At 42.4% G+C, this 19,051-nt stretch overlaps 1 protein-coding gene across 1 annotated transcript; it reads left to right on the top strand.

The window, feature by feature from the left end:
• Window positions 1-12,659: 12,659 nt before the first annotated feature.
• Window positions 12,660-13,962, top strand: LOC113564922 (serine/threonine-protein kinase pakD). The gene is made up of 2 exons (XM_026984359.1): window positions 12,660-12,677; window positions 12,742-13,962. The coding sequence occupies exons 1-2, from the start codon at window positions 12,660-12,662 to the stop codon at window positions 13,960-13,962; spliced, it is 1,239 nt and encodes a 412-aa protein (XP_026840160.1).
• Window positions 13,963-19,051: the final 5,089 nt, after the last annotated feature.

The following is a 19,051-nucleotide window of genomic DNA, read 5'->3' as shown; positions in this document are numbered from 1 at the left end:
TTAGTCTTTGTGGTTTTTGGCAGTGCCAGGACACGACACGACAAATGCCAGAGAGGCATGGCAGGTCGCCTGCTTTGTAACTGCTGCCGCTGGCAAGTGGCATCATTAGCCCTGGGCATAGGGACACGCGATGCACCGGGGGGGGAAACGAACGAATAAAAGGCCATCAAATAAAATGCAATTGATATACAAAAAGAAACACTTCCACAAAACACCCAACAACAATTGGTTTCTCTGCCACTGCCGCTGCCGCTGCCACTGCCGCTGCCGCTGTCTGAATTCGCCGCAGCCATCGCTTGGGGCGGGCGGCGCATGCTCGACGGACGGCCAGTGGAAGCGTGGCGAAAATTTTTCAACGCTTTTCGGCTGTGGTGGGTCTCTGACCTAGTTCAACCCGGCTGCCCGGCGTGTGTTTGAGTTGTGGCTGTTTGATTTACAATTTTAATGGACCTCCCCATCCCCACTACCCCCCCTCCGCCGCCACCCCCCTTTAACAACAACAAAACATGAATTGGGTGAGAGGACTCAATTTCCTGTCATCTGGCAGTTGTTTTTATGCGATTCCTTGGGTCTTTCAATCAAACTAAAGTCTTGCCTTGCCCCCCATCCATCTCTCCGCCAAAGACTCCGCCAAGTCCGGCTATTTTCACTTGATTTTAGAAACTGTTTGTTTAATACCTTTGGTACTTGCAAAAGGCCAGGGGTATGTGCTCTATTACTGTCTTTTTGGGGCGGGAAATAACGAGAGGAGGGACTACCAAGTACCTTTTTTACTCACTTATTTTCCCAAGAACAATAAGAACTCCTTGTTTTATCCGTGAGACTAGAGTCGAACCTCAGTCGAGTATCAATATGCCCTCAGTCATGCACACGACATGTACATGTGGGCATAGATAATTTGTAAACTTTTAAGGGAAAGAAAAAGTTGAAATAAAACGCATTTTTACTTTGAAAATAGGTTTAAAACAAAACTCTTAATTTGCCCTGAAAAAGTTGATATTTAAAAATATTTTTTTGTCAGATAATTCGATATTTTAATTTTAATTTATTATGGTTTTGATTTTAACCTAAATTTATGCATACTTCTTTTTAAATTTATATTCGCATTTTTTGCCCCGCAAAAGTTGATATTTTTTTTGAATTTTTGTTCCAGATAATTGCAAGAAATCACAAGAATTCCCAAATCACAATTCCCAGGAGCTAAAAACAGCGACTCCAACGATTTTAGAGACTCCAGGTAAGAATTTAAAATGTATTTAATTTTAATTGAATTTTAATTTTAAATCGTTATTTTAATTTTTATTCGCTTGGGTCTAAAATTATTTGGCTAATGAAAATTAAAAAAAGCCGCTAAACGATATTGTGCCATTTTTCTGGTATTTATTTTTAGACAATTTAAATATTTAAGGGAGACTTTGTGAAAGAACTCTTTAGGTAAATAAAAAAAAACAGATTTTTCCAGTTTTCTGGTAATTATTTTTAGATAATTTTAAAATTTAAAAGAGACTGTGAAAAAACACTTTTGGCAAATAATACAAAAAAATAACCATAAAAATACCAAACAAATTTACTTTTGCTGTTATTGCTGATTATGAGTAATTTAGTAAATTTTCAATGAATTTCGAAAATAATAGCCAGACAAAATTGCAAGGAAATGTGTATTTTAATGGCTTTCCATGGAAACTTGTGAGCAAGTGGAAGCGGGCAGTGGAAAACAAACGAAATATCGGATATCAAACGGAAATATGGAGGCCCAGAGAAATACCAGAGCCTGAGGTCTATTTTCCACTAAAACAAAAGCGCAAGGCAGCTCGGAGGGGGTCCAGGAAGACCCTACAGGTATCTCCCTAGTCGAGGCGTTTTTCCTGTTAAATTTTGGACCATTTTTGGGGTAAATTCTCACGTGCTGAGGCTCACTTTCATCAGGGTGGGCGGGCTGTCTGGTGGCCGGACGGACCAATGCAAAATATGCAAACAATTTTCAATTAAAAATCAATTTTATGCTTCAACTGCGACTAAGTGCAAAATAGTTGTTGCTACCAGGTTGTACATAAAATGCTCCAGCATTAAACCAAAGTTTTGTGGAGAGTGAAAAAACCATTTCCTACTTTCAAGTTTTTCACCGCAAAAAAAAACCAAAAGAGCAAAAATTTATTGGAAAAAATTAAGGAAAAATACTTGAAATTTGTGCAGCTGTCAAAAGGCTTAACGCAGGAAATTTACCAAAAAGTTTTGAGCAGGAGGGGGGAGGGGGAAGGGGGGGGGGGGGCAAGCGTAACAGCAGCTGTTGTCGAAAGTTTGACAGGCGGCCACCCCCACAGGCGGCAGATACAAGATACACTCTGGGGGGGCGGGGGGTGGTGTGGAGGGGCGTCTCCACTTATCACATAACATGTGCTCTCATCGCTGGTAATTGGGGAATTGATTGCCTAATTTCTGGCCGCGCGTTTAGCCAAATTTTCATAGAAACTTTTTATGGCCCAAACGCCATTCTTTGGCAAGAGAGAGAGAGAGAGACGTGTCTGAAGAGCGCCCTCGAGTCCAGCTCTGCAACCACATATCCAATTACGTTTATAGATATTACCCCAGCCCCCCCCCCCCTCACATTGTGGCAATAAAAAATTGTACGTACTGCTTGGCTTAAGTGGCTCTGAGGGGGACGTCGGAGGGGCTGCAACTTTCTTTTAGGGTTGCTCCAAAGTTGTAGCGTTTTATCTCCCCCTTTGAGGGTCGGAGGGGTCCCCCCCCCCCTCGGCACTGCATGTTTAATATTTAATGCAGCAAAAATCAATTGCTAATTTATGCATTCAGGCAAACAGTTAACGACTGCGTTGAATGCCTCCTGGTAATGGCCATAAATAGCGACGACTCCCCGCCGACTACATTTTAAATTAGTTGCTCGCATTTTCCAGGAACTCCGCTCCCAGCAGGACCTGCAGGAGACATAATCAGCTCCACTTCAGGGGTGGTTCGGAGAGGGGGGGACACTTAGTGGGAGTTTGGCTGTTAACCCGGCCCACAAAAATGGCACTCTAAAGGACATTGTTCTTGGCTTTAATGTTCGTCACAAAAACGGGTTGTAAATAGGTGGAATTTCCAAGGAAATTGTTTAATATGAGACCATAGCTGGGGCACATAAATATAGTATGTATGTGTGTCTTATTTTGTGTATTTTATAGCTTAAAATTTTACCTGCAAAGGAATCTTACCCAAAATACACTCCTCGCCGCCACCAAAGATAAAATTCCATTAAAATCCTCAAGAGGTGCCTTTTTTCACCGAATTCTACGGGAATCAGGAGTTTGATTTATTGACGATCATTATTGGGGACAGTTCTCTTTATATTTTTGGAGACAGCAGTATCCGTATGTACAGCAGCTCTTCCGTGGCCACAGAGAGCTGTTAGCACTCCAGAGGGCCTGTTGACGCTTGAACAGCGCACTGTTACCAGCCTCTGCTCTTGTTAACAGCGAAATGTTACCAGCCTCTGCTCTTGTTAACAGCGAAAGTTATGACTATTAGCAGCTTCCGTTCCTGTTAACGGACACTGATAGCAGCTCCCGCTCTTTCTTAACATCACAATGTTAGCAGCTCAGGCCCTTCTTAACAGCGCTCTGTTAGCAGCTGCCGCTCGTGCTAATAACCTCCACTATCGTTGACAGCGACTGTTAACAGCTCCCGATCTTGTCAACAGCGGGCTCTTAGCAGCTTACGTTTTCGTTGGCAGCTCACGTTCTTCTTAACAGCGGACTTTTATCAGCTGCCGTTAGCAGCTCACGCTCTTTTTAGCAGCTCCCGATCTTGTTAACAGCGTACTGTTATCAGCTCCTGCTCTTTTTAGCAACGAACTGTTGGCAGCTTCTGCTATCGTTGACAGCGACGATAAACAGCTTTCGATATCGTTGATAGCGACTGTTAACAGCTTTCGATCTTATTAGCAGCGCACTGCTAGCAGCTCCCTCTATATCTTAACAGCGCAGTGTTAGCAGGTCCCTCTATTTCTGAACAGCGCACTGTTAGCAGCTCCCTCTATTTCTTAACAGCGCACTGTTAGCAGCTCCCTCTATATCTTAATAGCGCACTGTTAGCGACGTCCTCTATTTATTAACAGCGCACTGCTAGCAGCTCCCGCTCTTGGACTGTTAATAGCTCCCGCTTGCTCTCGGTTTCGCTCTCTGTTTCCCTCTCGTTCGGTGTTCTCACGATCCACACGGCTCGGCTCTCATCGAAATTAGTTACGTTCCAACAAAGTGCGACCAGCTGGAAGACGCGAAGAAAGCTTTGAAATCACAGCGACAGGGCGACAGGGTGGGGTGGACTCGGGGCAGGAGGATGGCATTGAAACAGATCTGGAGGCTTTTCGTGGGAAATATTTCGCCTCGGGCTTGATTGACGCCCACCCTGTTCTCTCAGTCTTCTAGGGGTTTCTTGGAAAAGCCTGCGGGGCTACTGTTTCGATTCCTGCAAAAGAATTGTGCATAAAGTGTGCTCTAAGAGTTATATGACTGGAATTATCATCATTCCTTGAGCACAATAATTGGCAGTTTTACCGTAAAGTGCGGCTGAACTTTGGTGTTTGCGTGATGGGATGTCAAGGCGGCATTGGATGCAGCCCCTCCCCCACCCCCCACCCCCTACACCCTCGACGTGTACTTAATGGCGAGCGTGTTTATTATCTGGCTGTTGCCGAACGTCATGCTCGTAAATTAAAATGACACGCTTTGCATATTCACTCTCTCTCAGAGAGAGAGGAGAGCACACACACACACACACACACACACACACGGAGGCAATAAAAATTTTAATTATTCAATTAAATTACACTCGAAGGAAGGCGTTGCTCTGGCTCAGTGTGTGTTTTTTTTTTGGCCAAATGACTGACGGCCCATAAAATTGACACCCGAAGCAACTGGCACGACAGGACACTTGCTCAAGGACGTGGCGGAGGAGTGGGGAGCGGAGGGCGGAGGGCGAGCAATGCATTCACTGCGAAAATCATATAAAAATCATGTTTATTTAATTTACATCACAAAAAGCGGCCCGGGCTCGTCGCAGCCGCCGCTCGTTAAATTCCCCTCCGCCCGACCTCCGACCGGCCACGCCCACGTTTTAAAAAACAATAAACCCCGCGTCGGTGGGGGCGTGACAGGCGCACGTAAAATGATTAACAAATATGTATGGCCGCCCCCCCTCCCCCCTCGGAATAGGCGCTACTCGGCCATAAAACGTCCGTACGGGACACAGGTGGTGGTGGTGGGGGGGTGGGGGGGTGGTGGGGTGGTGGTGGGTACGGTCTGAGCCACGCCGTGGGGCACGCAAGGCCCCAGTGCGGACGGGGCATTGAGGCAAAGCACGCATATTTAATTAGCTCCATGCACCAGGGTGGGGTGGGGGAGGGGCAAGAGGGGAGTAGGGGAGTGGTGATAGGGGGCGGGGTCGGAGGGTGTGTGCGGATAAGTTTAGTGACCGCACTCGAACTGTGCCACAGTGAGTACCGCCACCCAGGGGAATACCTTTTCCAGGCAGATTTGATTTGAAAGGTTAATCGATGAGGCGGGTCAAGGATACAAGGATACAAGGATTCATAGATGGATAGATATATAAAAAGATTGTATGGATAGATAGATAGATATATAGATACATTTATGGACAGATAAATAGATATATGGATAGATAAAAAGATATATGGATAGATAGATCGATTCAAAGATAGATAGATATATGGATAGATAGATTCATAGATGGTTACTATATACTAGAAACTAGATACTAGATACTAAATACTAGATACTAGTTACTAGATACTAAATTCTAGATACTAGATGCTAGGTACTAGATACTAGATACTAGTTACTAGATACTAAATACCAGACACTAGTTACTGATACTAGCTACTAGATACTAGAAACTAGATACTAGTTACTAGATACTAGATGCTAGATACTAGATACTGGATACTAGATACTAGATACTAGATACCAGATACCAGATACTAGATACTAGATACCAGATACCAGATACCAGATACTAGATACTAGATACCAGATACCAGATACTAGATACTAGATACTAGATTCCAGATACCAGATACTAGATACTAGATACCAGATACCAGATACTAGATACTAACTACTAGATACTAGATACCAGATACTAGCTACTAGATACTAAATACTAGATACTAGATACCAGATACTAGTTACTAGATACTAGATACAAGGTACCAGATACTAACTACTAGATACTAGCTACCAGATACTAGATACTAGTAACTAGATACTAGATGCTAGATACTAGATACCAGATACTAACTACCAGATACTAGATACTGGATACTAGATACTAGTTACTAGATACTAGATGCTAGATACCAGATACTAGATACTAGATACCAGATACTAGTTACTAGATACTAACTACTATATGCTAGATACTAGATACTAGATACTAGTTACTAGTTACTAGATACCAGATACTAGATAGTATATACTACATACTAAATATTAGATACTAAATAAAACATTCTAGATGCTAGATACTAGTTACTAGATACTAGATACTAAATATACTAGATACTACATACTAGATATAAAAAGTTCCAAAGATACATTCCAAAGATACTTACCTTCAGATACGCATCGAATTATGCCTCGTTTCAGCCCCAATTCTCCTTCTTAGCTTGTCTCCACTGTACCCCTTCTCTTCTGCTGTGCCTCATGAAATGGAATATGAGCTATAAGAACCCCCCACTCCACTCTCCACTCTCCACACCCCCCACTCCACCCCCCCTCCCTTGAAGGACTCCATTTTATATGCGTGTCCATGTTCATGTTGTCCCGCCGCTGGTTCTTACTTATGTTCTTGGCCCCTGTTTTGGAGTTGCTCTTTGCCCCCCTCCCCGCCCCCCTTGCAACCCTTTCCCGCCTGTTCCTGTTCCTGTTCCTGGCTGTTGTAGTGGCTGTGTGATTAATTCGCGCAAAGAGTTGTGCGCTTCCGTTTCCGGTTGTTGCTGTTGATGCCAGTGCGCGCTTTTATGCTTCACATTTCACAGGAGGCTGATTTGTGCTTAGCCACCGCCCGCCATCCGCCACCCCCTGCTGTAGAGGGGCGGCAGAGGGGCCTCTGTGGAGCGGCCTGCTGGTTTCTGTGGGCAATATTAATTGTTTGGTGCCCAACGAGGCTTAAAAACACATGCTCATGTAAGCCACGTCCGTTACAGGAGCCCCCCCGCCCCCACTCCTCCTCCATGCCCCCACAAACCGACACGCTGCTGGCTCTTTCATGTTTTTGTTTTTTTTTTCGACTGGGGGGCACAAAAATCTGATTCGTGAAAAGAAGAAGCAGTGGGGCTTGCCTTTTGCTTTTGCCCCAAACATTTAAGATAAGAGCGCCACAATGGGTTGCGTTTGTGCCCCATTAATATGAAAATCAGACACACTTATCTTAATTAGTTAGTGGCATAGAACGAACCCCCCTGCCCCCCCGCCCCCCGACCCAGACGCAGGCACTCAGGGGACACGCCATGGGGCAGGGGCAGAGACAGGGACAGGAGTTGGTTTTTCATTTTTAATAATGCGGATACACACTATGGACATGGGTGCGTTTGCTACACACACACACACACACTGTGGCATGTGGCATGTGGCAGCTTATACAAATTATGGCACTTAACATGTAATAGTTAATTTTGTAGTTTCAGCTCTCTCTCCCTCGCTCTCTCTCTCTCTCTCTATCACTCTCTTTCCCCCCCGGTCGTCGAGGTCTCCGAAGGCACATTTAGCGGTGGAGCTAATTTCCTTTAAGTATACCCCATGTGGCACAGCAGCAAAGGGTTTTTGGGGGGATTAGAGACTCCATTGGGAGATGATGGTGGGAGCAGCCCTGCAGACATAGACATAGGGCTGGAAAAAGCGTCAACATTCGGGTGTCATTCAAGCATTTAGTCACCATTCGAGAGCCTTTTGGAGGGCCTCCATTCCTGTTTTGAAGCACTGAAGAGGGCTACCAGGAATCCAAGAGGATTATCGATCGCAGCTCCTCCGCAGCCCAAAGAGTGCTCAATGATATAGTGGCTTCCATTCCTATTGAGTGTTTGTTGGAATCTCCAATCTCTTTGGTCGCTCAAGGACTTGTCGGACAAGGACAACAAACACAACAACCAGAAACGAACAGGAACGTCGTAATACCCGCTACCCAGGCAGAATGTGTGTATATTGCTATCTCGCTTCCCCTCGCCAGGCAAGGAACAGATAGACAGAATGCTGATCAGGAATATATACTCACACATACATATGTACATATGGATATATGTAAAAGAAATTGAGAGTTTTTGGCTGAAAACGTAAAAAATTTCTTAAAAACAGCACTTTCAGAGGAGTGGGGGAAAATTACGTGATAAATCACAGGAAAATCGGTCGACTCGATTCAGAATAGGTTGTAAAGGGTTTAAAAAAAACTAAAATTTTTAGTTTAAAAATAAAATAAATACAAAAAAAAAGGATTTTTAAGAAATTCGGTTCATATAAGCTGTGGAATGAAAAATGACTGTATTTTTGTTTACAAAAATGTTGAAAAATATATGAGGTTGGTTTAGATTAAAGTTAAATCTATATGTATATATATATATCTATCTATATATCTATATATATGTATCTATCAGTATACATTTAATTTTTAGTTGTAGATTAGATGATTTGGAAGTTATAGCACTTTTAAGTGTGAAAGGTGAAAGGTGCTCGGGTTCATTTAGGCCTTGAGCCACTGTACGTACGTATATAAAACCGGTTAATCGTCACATTTTAAATAAATAGATAGCAAAGCTTCAAATATCATATCATGTCATATCATCATATCATATCATAGCCATCAAATAGCTTCATGGCCCAACAATTATTTCAATTCTTTGCATTCTTGATCAAAATGAAAGAAAGACAAATATAAACGCTAGTTTTTGGCTTGAAAATATTGAATTTCCTTTAAAAGTGAAACGTTTTTATGGCAGAATTTTCTCACAATAAAAATCCAAATTTTCAGCTACTTTTGGCTACAATTTTAAATAGTTTTAGATAAGATTTGAATAGTTTAAGAAACAGCCAGACCATCCGTTCGTTCCGACTCCGTTTTAGAGACATGAAACATTTATTGTTTTCTCTGAAATGTTTGGAAATAAAAAAACCTAACAATGCTTTACTCTGGCATGGATAAAAAGTATAAAATAAATACAAAAATTGTAATATGAGCTGCCTTTTGTGGTATTTAGTTATTGTATAATATTTTGTATAATATTGCATTGCGAGGGGGGGGGGGATAGATGCAATAAACCCGAAAATAAATGCCAACAAATGCACGTATTTGTATGGGAGAGTCCACGCCTTCTCCCCTGCATGGCAGGGCTCCTCCCCTTCACCCACGTGCATGGCAGGGGGGTGGCGAAGGGGTGGCAGGGGTGTCTGCTGCTCGTCATTTATCAAAGTCAGCGTTTTGGAGGATCCAAACTCCATGTACCCCCACCGCCTTCTCCCCCCCTCCATGTCATGGGCTTTTCTATTTCCCAATTCCCCCGCCCCGGCATTTTGTTTTAGGACTTTCACTTGAACAGAGAGAGAGAGAGAGAGATTTGCATGGCCTTTGTTTCAAAACTCCCGCAAAAGTTTTAATAATCAATAATAAAATTGTGCACAATGCAAATGTAAACACACATATTTATGGGGCGGGGCAGGGGGCGGCAGGGGAGCAGGGGGGCAAGGGGGGGTCAGGGAGTATCCGCACATTCGATTGTGCATTTCAATAAAACAAAAATATATATATACGGGCTCTCAAAATATTACACGGCATTTGAAACAGTTTTTAAAAGGTGGCAGAGGGGCAGAGGGGGGGTGGGGGGGAGGGGGGCATGGGAGCTGCCAGCAAAAATATGAAATATTTTTATTTATTTTCTGATGCATTTGCATCAGATGCAGATGTATCTGTATCTGTATTTGTATCTGTATCTGTATCTCTATCTGAATATTTATTTGTAGCTCTCTTCTATATCTGAATATGCAACTGCAACTGTGCCACAAACAAAATAAAAAACAAATAAAAAATATGTATATAAAAAATGGAACAAAAAAAAAAATCCAGTATTTAAAAAGCGATTGAAACGTGTTCTATGGCATCGAGTGGCATGCCACTCTCTCCGACTCTTGGCCGTTGCATCACCACCGGAGAAATGGCATCATGTAATTGCAATTGAAATAAAGTAAGCGTAAATTTCAAAAAAAAAATAATAGCCAGGCGGGGAGACGGGCTAAAACCAGAGCCAGGAAAAAGTGACTGCCCGCCTCTCTCTCTCTCTCTGGCCAGCAAAATGTTTGTTTCCTTTCAAATCAGTGCCCCAGTACCCAGTACCCAGTCTCCAGTAGACTTCCTTCCTGGGCCTGGGCCTGGGTCTCGGTCTGGGCCTTCATCTTGGCCTTCGTTTTCTTTGCTGGACTTTCCACTTGGATTTTCCTAAATGAAAATCACTTGAAAATACTAACGAGCTGTTACGCTTGCCAAGAAAAATATAATCAGCAGCATCATGTCTGCAGGTGCACTTAAAAGGCGTTCACTTTTGCCCCCCCCACCGTGCCACGCCCCAAAAAAGGAGAGCAGTCAAAGGCGAACAATGGATCCAACAAAAAAAAACACAAAAAAAAAATAGACAAGTTGTTTAAACAATTAAAACTAACCTTTTTTTTTGTTGGAGGGTCTCGGGGAGGAAGGCAGGGGCCCAGGCTTCAGAGACAATGGAAAATGGAAAATGAAAAAGTTTAAGGTTCGATGGAAAAACGCCAGAAAAAAAAGGAGTGCAATCGGAGTCACACAGATGCCAGCTTTGCTCAGTCGCCAAGAGAAAAGTGATTGAATCTATGCCCTGCACTGAGAGAAAAGGGGCCTAATACAAAGATATATGTACACCGAAATTTAATTAATTTAAAAAAAAATATTCTTGGTTTGGAAATGAATCTTATAATAGAATATTTAATAAAAAAAAAAAATTAAAAAAAAAATATATATAATTTTAAGTTTTTGCAAAATATACAGAGTTAAATAAATATGGAAAAGGTATATCTAAATATGAAAATATTTTCATATTATCAAATTAAATATATCAAATATTATTAAACACCAACTTAATATGAAAATATTTTAATATCAATTTAATTATAACATTATAAAATATAAACGTCTTTTGAATATGGTCCGTATTTAGACTAAATATAAAACACTTAAAAATAAATAGAATTAAAATATAATATAATAAAAATACAATATAAAATAAATAGATAATATATATTATATAATACGATAATAATATAATAAATAATAAAAAAAAATAATAAATAATTGAATTCAACATACAATTTATGGAAAATATATTTAATCAAAACATGAAAGTATTCAATTCAAATATAAAAAAATATATTTAATCTAAATATGAAAGTAATTTTTTTTTAATAAAATATATATTTTAAAATAATTAAAAAAAATAATATTCATTTCCAAACTCAAAGCCTGGACTCGCTTTGAAATTTTTAAGAAATATAATTCAAAATTTTAAAAACAAAAAATTTTTTATTAAAAATCACACAATAAATATTATTTTTAAGCTTTAAGAATACAATAATACAAAAAAAAATAATTATTATCACCGAAAAAAGATAATATTTATTTGTAAGAGTTATTATTAATTATTATTCAAAATAATAATTTTTGGCTCGCAAAAAAAAATTCATATTTTTGTGAAGATGGGAAGATTTTTCTTAGTGTATTGGTATATTCAGATCTTTTGTGTTTTTTATTCTAAATAAAAATTTCCGTTTCGATAAAAATAAAAGAAATTACAAAAAAAAAATCCCTCGCAAATATGAAAATTTCAGACCATTTTTCTCTGGCGATCGTCTTTGAGGGTCTCCTATTCCATTGGGGGAACCTAAAGTCCCAGGTAGGCCTGTGGACGTCCAGTTCTAGCAGCCAGCTTCTGTCCGCCAGCCTGCTCTGAGTGGGCTCGAAAGCGGTTGGACCACTTGCCACAAATAAGAAAAACTCCACTCCACTCCACTCGATTGGGAGACACTGATGAGGCTGGACAGCCGGGAACACTCGACTGAACGCCACTCAAAGAGGCGGACGAGACCTGGAGCACTCGACGGCACTCGGACTTCCAGGCTGGCTGTTTATTTGTGTTGTGAAGGCCGCAACGGAACGCTAAACGAAGCACAGGCCGGCGATCGTGATCGTGGCGAAATCATAATGAAGCTGCCACAGATGGAGGCGCGTGGCAGGCACAAACCAATTCCTTGGGTACTTGGGGGCTGTTGGCTGTTGTTGGTCATGGAAAATGACTTTGAACTTTATTGTGCAGCCGGTTTTTCCCCCATAACATTTTCCTGTTGGATTGATCGCGTAACTTAATTCATAAATGCAAAAATAAGAGAGGGAGAGCGGGACAGAGACAGGTAGAGAGTGAGAGGTCAGACACTCACTTTTTTTTGGAGCTGGAGCTGGAGCCGGGTCTAGCCTGGCCATTGTCCTATTGGCCATATAAAAACGCGGCAAGCGACCCAACATAGCCACATTGCCACCAGTGCTGCAGTCGAGCAGTCGTCCAGGAAGCTCCAAGACCCCCCTCTGAAATGGCAAAGGTTTATTTGGTGAGTCCCAAGACGAGAGGGGGAAAGAACTCTAAACATTCTTAAGTTTTTTGTTCTCGAACAGCAGTTTCCGCTCATTGCAGCAGCCGCCACCACCATATTGACGATTGTCGGTGCCACAGCCATGGCCCGGAGTCCGGCCAGCTATGGGAACAATGTGGCATCATTGTATGACAACCGATGGCACCGCCACGGGGCAGGAGAGCGTCGCAGCCATCAGGGTGGCCGCGGCCTGACGGCCGTGCTTAATGGGCTCACAAATCTATCGGGCCTGGGACACATTAGCAACGGTTACGGTTCAGTGGCGCCCACCAAGCAGGAGACACCGATTTACGAGGAGCACAACGAGGATGCCGCCGTGGCGGCTGTGGCAGCCACGGCCCATGACCAGCACCAGCCCCAGTCTACTGTTTACAATTATCCAGCTGGTGGGGGTGGTGGTGGTGGTGGCGGATTCCTGCCCGCGTTTGGGGGCTATGGATCATGGGGATTATCATCGCCGGAGGAACAACAACCGTATGCGTACGAGAAAATTTCAATGGGAAATTTCCTTCCACATTCCGGCTATGAGGGGCATCAGCAGGAGCAGGTCTATCAGCAGCAGGAGGCGCACTACCAGCAGCAGGAGGCGAACTACCAGCAGCAGGAGGCGAACTACCAGCAGCAGGAGGCGCACTACCAGAAGCAGGAGGAGCTCTACCAGCAGCGGCAGGAGGAGCTCTACCAGCAGCAGCGACAGCAGGAGCAGCAGCACTCCACCTACTTTAGCCCCCACGGGGAGACATCCGCCTCTGGCTCGGCATCCTCGGCAACGAGCGGTTCGGCAGCCGATGACTATGAAGAGCATCCCGGAGATGGCCAGGAGCAGAGCTCCAACTACTTGGCCGAGTCGCCAAGCGGTCACGGTGGTCAGGGACACGGCCAGCACTCGCATCATGTGGACATCATCAACTATGTGCCCGTGAAGCATGTGAAGAAGCAGCATGTGCCGGTGGAGAAGCCCGTCAAGATACCCATTTCCCATGCGGTGATCATACCCGTCCGCAAGCCCGTGCCCATACACATACCGATCACCAAGACCATCCAAGTGCCCGTCGAGAAGGAGCTGAAGGTGCCGGTGGAGCGGGTGGTGGGTGTGCCGGTGGAGAAGCACATACCCGTGCCCGTCGAGAAGCATGTGCCGTACGAGGTGATCAAGTACGTGCCCATCAAGGTCCCCAAGCCGTTTCCCGTCAAGGTGCCCGTCTTCAAGACAGTCCTGCACAAGGTTAAGAGCTGGTGGTAGAGTCTCTCTCTCTCTCTCTCATTTTGTATTCAGCGCACACGTTTATTTTGTTATAATTATAAGCACATTATGCAGCCCCCCCACTCGTCGCCCCCCTGCCTCGGCAAGCAACCAAAGCGAAGCGAACGTCGTTATGCAGCTTTCAGCAGAGCAGAGCACTGCAATTCGTTTTCCATTTTCAATGCCGTTTTGAGTTTTAAAATTCATTTAATCCTCGGTGATGCGTTGTACAACAATTTTGTGACTCATTTAACATTACAACAATTTGCATTAAAATACAAACACGAAACGAAACAGAAACAGAAATACACACGAAGCAGGAGACGGGCGCGGGGGAAGGTCTCTTTTTTTATGCTAAGGATACCCTGTACAAGGGGTGCCTTGTGTTGATTCAAGAGCATGTAAAAGGCAGATAAATAGGTAGCTATGCGAGCCTCGTATACAAAGCGAAAAAATACACGGCAGAAAACCAAGCACGCCCGATCTCTTCTATGATGCCAGCAGCAGCAGCAGCAGAGCTAGCAAATAAACGCAAATAAATGTTGTTTTTTTTGTGATCTGCGAACGAGATCGAGAACGAAACCAAGCACAGCCGAGCTCCTATCGCCCACAGACCCGAACACCTTTTCTACCTGCACTTCGTGTGCTCTGTTTCTTGCCTTCGGTAGGGCACGATTGAACACGTCTGTCTCACACAATAAGCGGCTCATTTCGGTGCATTGTGAGAGAGAGCGGCAGAAAAAGCACCGCTCACTTTACAATGCTTATCTCGTAAGAAAAAGCAAAAGAAAAACACCTTTGGCAGCCTCCGATCGACAGAAGTGTCTGCGAAAAAGGGATGCAAAATGGAAAAAAAGCTGACACCGCTATGCTGATGTTTGCGTTGTATGGTGCTTGGGGAAGAACGAGAGAAAAGAAGTCGTTCGTTTTATTTGCAGAGCTTATCTCTCAAGCCCAAGCAAGCCCCTTTGGCAGCCAGTGATCGACGAAAGTGGGTGCCAAAAACAAAAACAAATACACTCCCGATCAATGGATTAAAATTTAATAAAAATACAAGAAAATCATAAAAAAAATCTCTAATTTTAAAACGTCAATTCCGTCAATATCAAGAAAGACAGACAAAAAGAACAAGCGACGCAGAATAGATAAAATTGTGAAGCAGAGTATTTTGAACAAAAACAGAATCGAATGTTCCTTTTTTCGTCCACTGAACACCCTGAAAATATTGGGTGTTATTTGCGAGCTCTATAATATACAGATCCAAAGAAATTCATCAAAAATCAAAATACAGCCCGAAGAAAGAACTTTCAAGCTCTTTCCAAGTTGTAGCTCCCAAAAGTGCACTCGAAATGCTCACTTTCCAGCTCTTTCTCGAGTGAATAAAAAACTTTGTATTGGACAATAACCGACTAACGGGTATCTGACAGCCGAAACGCCCATCATAAAGCCCATACTTGTTTAGCAGTGATTTTACGGTGCATTTATCATGGACATGAACCGCCAACTCCGGCGACTCCCAACTCCAACCCTTTTGCCAAGCACATTTATTTAATTTCACTTTAAGCGCACAAAACACAATGAAATTTGTGTTAAATGAAATGAAATTCATCTTCACAAAAGGCTCTTCCGGTCTCTCTCTCTCTCTCTCTCTGCCAAATGCCATTTCCAGGCCATTACATCGACAGTTCGGACGCTTTCTAAGGGGCCAGGAGAGAGAGGAGGACCTTCCAGGTCTAATTAAATTAAGTGCACACCTTTGTTGTTCCGCTACGTGCTGGCATGTACTGCACTGATTTCCAGATGGTATTTCTTGGAGAACAGAGAAGAGAACTAAATGGGTTCCCCTTATAAAGATCTAGTGGGAATTTCAACCAAAGCCTACCCTACGAAACCAGTTATATTTGTGGCTGCCCCAAGAAGAGCAACCAGTAACATATCGTATACAGTAAATTTGTTGCTTGCCAGCAATCCTTCTTGACTCTGCCACGCACAGACTCCCCTGCCCCTACCCCTACCCCTGCCCCCCCCTGGCTGACTGGCTTGTCCTTTGTCCCTATGTGGCACGACACTGTTTGCTCGCGCGGATGTGTGGTCCTTTCGCCTGTCAGTCACGCGGCTCTGTCTGTGGCTCCTCCGCTTCGAGCTGGTGCCTGCTGCCTGCTGCCTGCCACTTTCGAGTTGCCTCCGCTACTCTTGCTCCATTTACTGTGTATTTTTGATGTCTAAATTGCATTTTATTATGTCGCTCGCTCGCTCGAGGAAAACTTCTCTCTTTGCTTGCCACACATATGGCTCCGCGGCAGCTCCGTTGTCGTCTTTGTTGTTGCGGTTGTAAATTTTATTTATCATTTAACATTTTTTACGCTTTTTATGAGAGAGAGCGAGAGAGAGTGGGGGCAACCGACGACACACTTTAAGTGACTTTTCAAGTACTTTATTTTGCATACAAAAAAAAAAGTATTTGCCGTCTCCCCTGTGCATGCGTATACGTAATATTGGTGGCAACTCCACTTCCGGTGGCCTTTGAGCAGATGTTTCATATACTTTTTATGTAAAATTAAACATTTTAGTTATTATTTTTATGATTTTCATTTACCCACTTTATTGGGCCCAATTCTCTGGCTCGGTTTTGACATAAACATATGCCATATAATATTTAATGAACTGCAGATTTTTGTGTGCGAGAAATGGCAATGATTATGTGAAAATGTGTGGGCCAGAATTTCTAGTTTCTGGCAAAGTTTGCCACAAAATTAATTAATTTTAATTTGAGGCTGGCAGACAACAACGACGCTGACAATGACAATGACACAACCGAACATCCTCTAAGTAGGGGATGTAATTATTTGCATTTGTTTGCCACCCGCCCCAAAATGGGTGAAAATTTTGGCAAGGGGTTTGAAAATTCAGGGCAATGATGGTTTAATAAGATATGTAGGCCCTTTCAGACCGTTTTGCGGTGCCTTTTTACAAGACCGATTTCTATCGATTGTAGATTTTATTGTTTAATTATATTTCCTACATTGTTCCGCAAGGCGATTTATAGTTTCTTGAGCACTTGCAGAATTATAAAATATTATGCTGTTTAATGCTGTTTAGCTCAGATTTAGACCGAAATGAATTAATTTTGGGTGTCCTGAAAATCTTTAAGAATAAGTAAATTTCAAAATTATATCAAAATTACAAAGATATAGCCTTTTTCCCAGAATCGTAAAAAAATATTCTGATGTGAAGAGTCAGATCTGAAAGGGGTAGGATCAAATAATCTCATAAGCCCTGTGTTGATTCTGGTCAATAAATATGTACAATTATAAATAAGCTGATCCATAGATCTTTATAAACGATACCTTAAACGACTACTAACTATTGTTTCTATACCTATAGAATACGCAAAACCAAGCATTTAATTTAATTGGAATTTTTCTGAGTTTTTAAAATCAAAATTTTGTTAAAAAATACCTTAAAATATGATAAAATTTGATTTGGAAACTAGAATAAATCCGAAACGATAAACTTAAGCTATACTTTTTTAAAGCTAATTAATAACGGCATTCATTAGCTTTTCAGAATGGTTTAAAACTAGGCGTGGTTGCCCCTAGCACTTGAAATCTGCACAAATTATTTTAAAAAAATTAACTTTACCATAAATTACTTTAAAAAAAAACACTAACCATAAAAATAATTGTAATTCATTTAAAAACTTGGCTATCTGAAAAAGTGGATTTTTCGTTTTACCTTTTATGGGAAATTTTCGCCACTTCTAGGAGTAATTGTGGGAAATGTTTGCTTTATTAATAAAAGCAGCTGATTTCTCATTCGACAGACATTCAAGGAGTACTCGTAGAAAACAAAAAACTGTTGCTTTTAATAAACGAACGGTCCTGCCCTGCCCATATGTGGCGTGTGTGGTGCGGGGGGGTGGGGTGGTGGGGTTCGAAGGGCAGCTGCCACTGTGTTTGCACTTTTATTAAAAAACTTTTGCATAATGAAAGTTTTCCAGCTCTCTCTCTCTCCGAATTGTAGACGCAATATATTTATAATTCCCGGAAAGTTATGTCGGGTTCACTTTAGCTATTTATATAAATATTTTTGCAAAAGTTTAGCTAAAAAATGATTTTTTTTTGTGGTTTGTTTTTTGTGAAGTGTTTATGATGCACCGAACAACTCTTTGGCTTTGTGTCGCCCACAAAACAATTCACTTTTGCATATTAAAAAGATTTAATTTTATTTCGTTTAAGCAAGTTTTTTTTTATTGATTGCTCTTGCCCCTTGAGGGGGCTCTCCAGACAGCAAAAATATATAATGGGTATACGAATTTTTTATTGTGGTCGAGGAGCCCATCGAAAAGGACTCTCTCTAAAAGCAATGATACTTTTATTTCCTCCCCCGCCCACTCCCACTCGATGGCATTGCCACGTAAGGCGGCCACTCAGCGATATGGCGGTGGCTCAGTGGCTGATGGCTGATGATGGGCGCACTCACACAAACACACAAACACATTGTCGCTGGCGTCTTCGGGTGTGGATTTTCGTGGATATGCGGCGCTACATGTTATGAATTTTTTAGGGTCTTTGCTTAGGGAGGGACAAAAGAAGTACTCCCGGGCAGAGGGGGAGGACTCACAGGCGGAGAGGGACAAAAGGGAGGACTCACAGGCAGAGAGGACTCTCAGACAGACAGACAATAAAAGCCTTGTGGCACGTGTGCAGAGGCCCGCAATGGCCCCTCGTACGCCGAGATTATGTCTACGTTTTGCTCAAATGATTTACACATCGTCTGTGTTTCCTTATCTGCACATGGACTGGCTTTCGGCATTCGGCCATCTGCAGTTACCAATTTGCCATTGTTGTACGCGAATTTTTTTTTGGGAAATTGCCACAGCATCACAGGCTTAGGTTTTTGGCTTTTTGGCAGTAGGTTTAAGCCTTGATTGGCCATAAAGGATGTTCTAAGCTGGGTTATTGGTAGATCATCTAGAGATGCAAAAGCTATTTTCCATAGTCGGTTTACAGTTGGTTTTATATGCACGCCTTTAAATGCCCAACCGAGCCTCGAAAAAACTAATTTTGTGCAACGCAATTATGAGCAA

The sequence above is a fragment of the Drosophila persimilis genome, unplaced genomic scaffold (assembly GCF_003286085.1).
Source record: "Drosophila persimilis strain 14011-0111.01,24,50 unplaced genomic scaffold, DperRS2 tig00000000-arrow-pilon, whole genome shotgun sequence".
Classification (NCBI taxonomy): domain Eukaryota; kingdom Metazoa; phylum Arthropoda; class Insecta; order Diptera; family Drosophilidae; genus Drosophila; species Drosophila persimilis.
The sequence above is the reverse complement of the archived record's forward strand: the minus strand, read 5'-3'. Positions and strand labels throughout refer to the sequence as shown.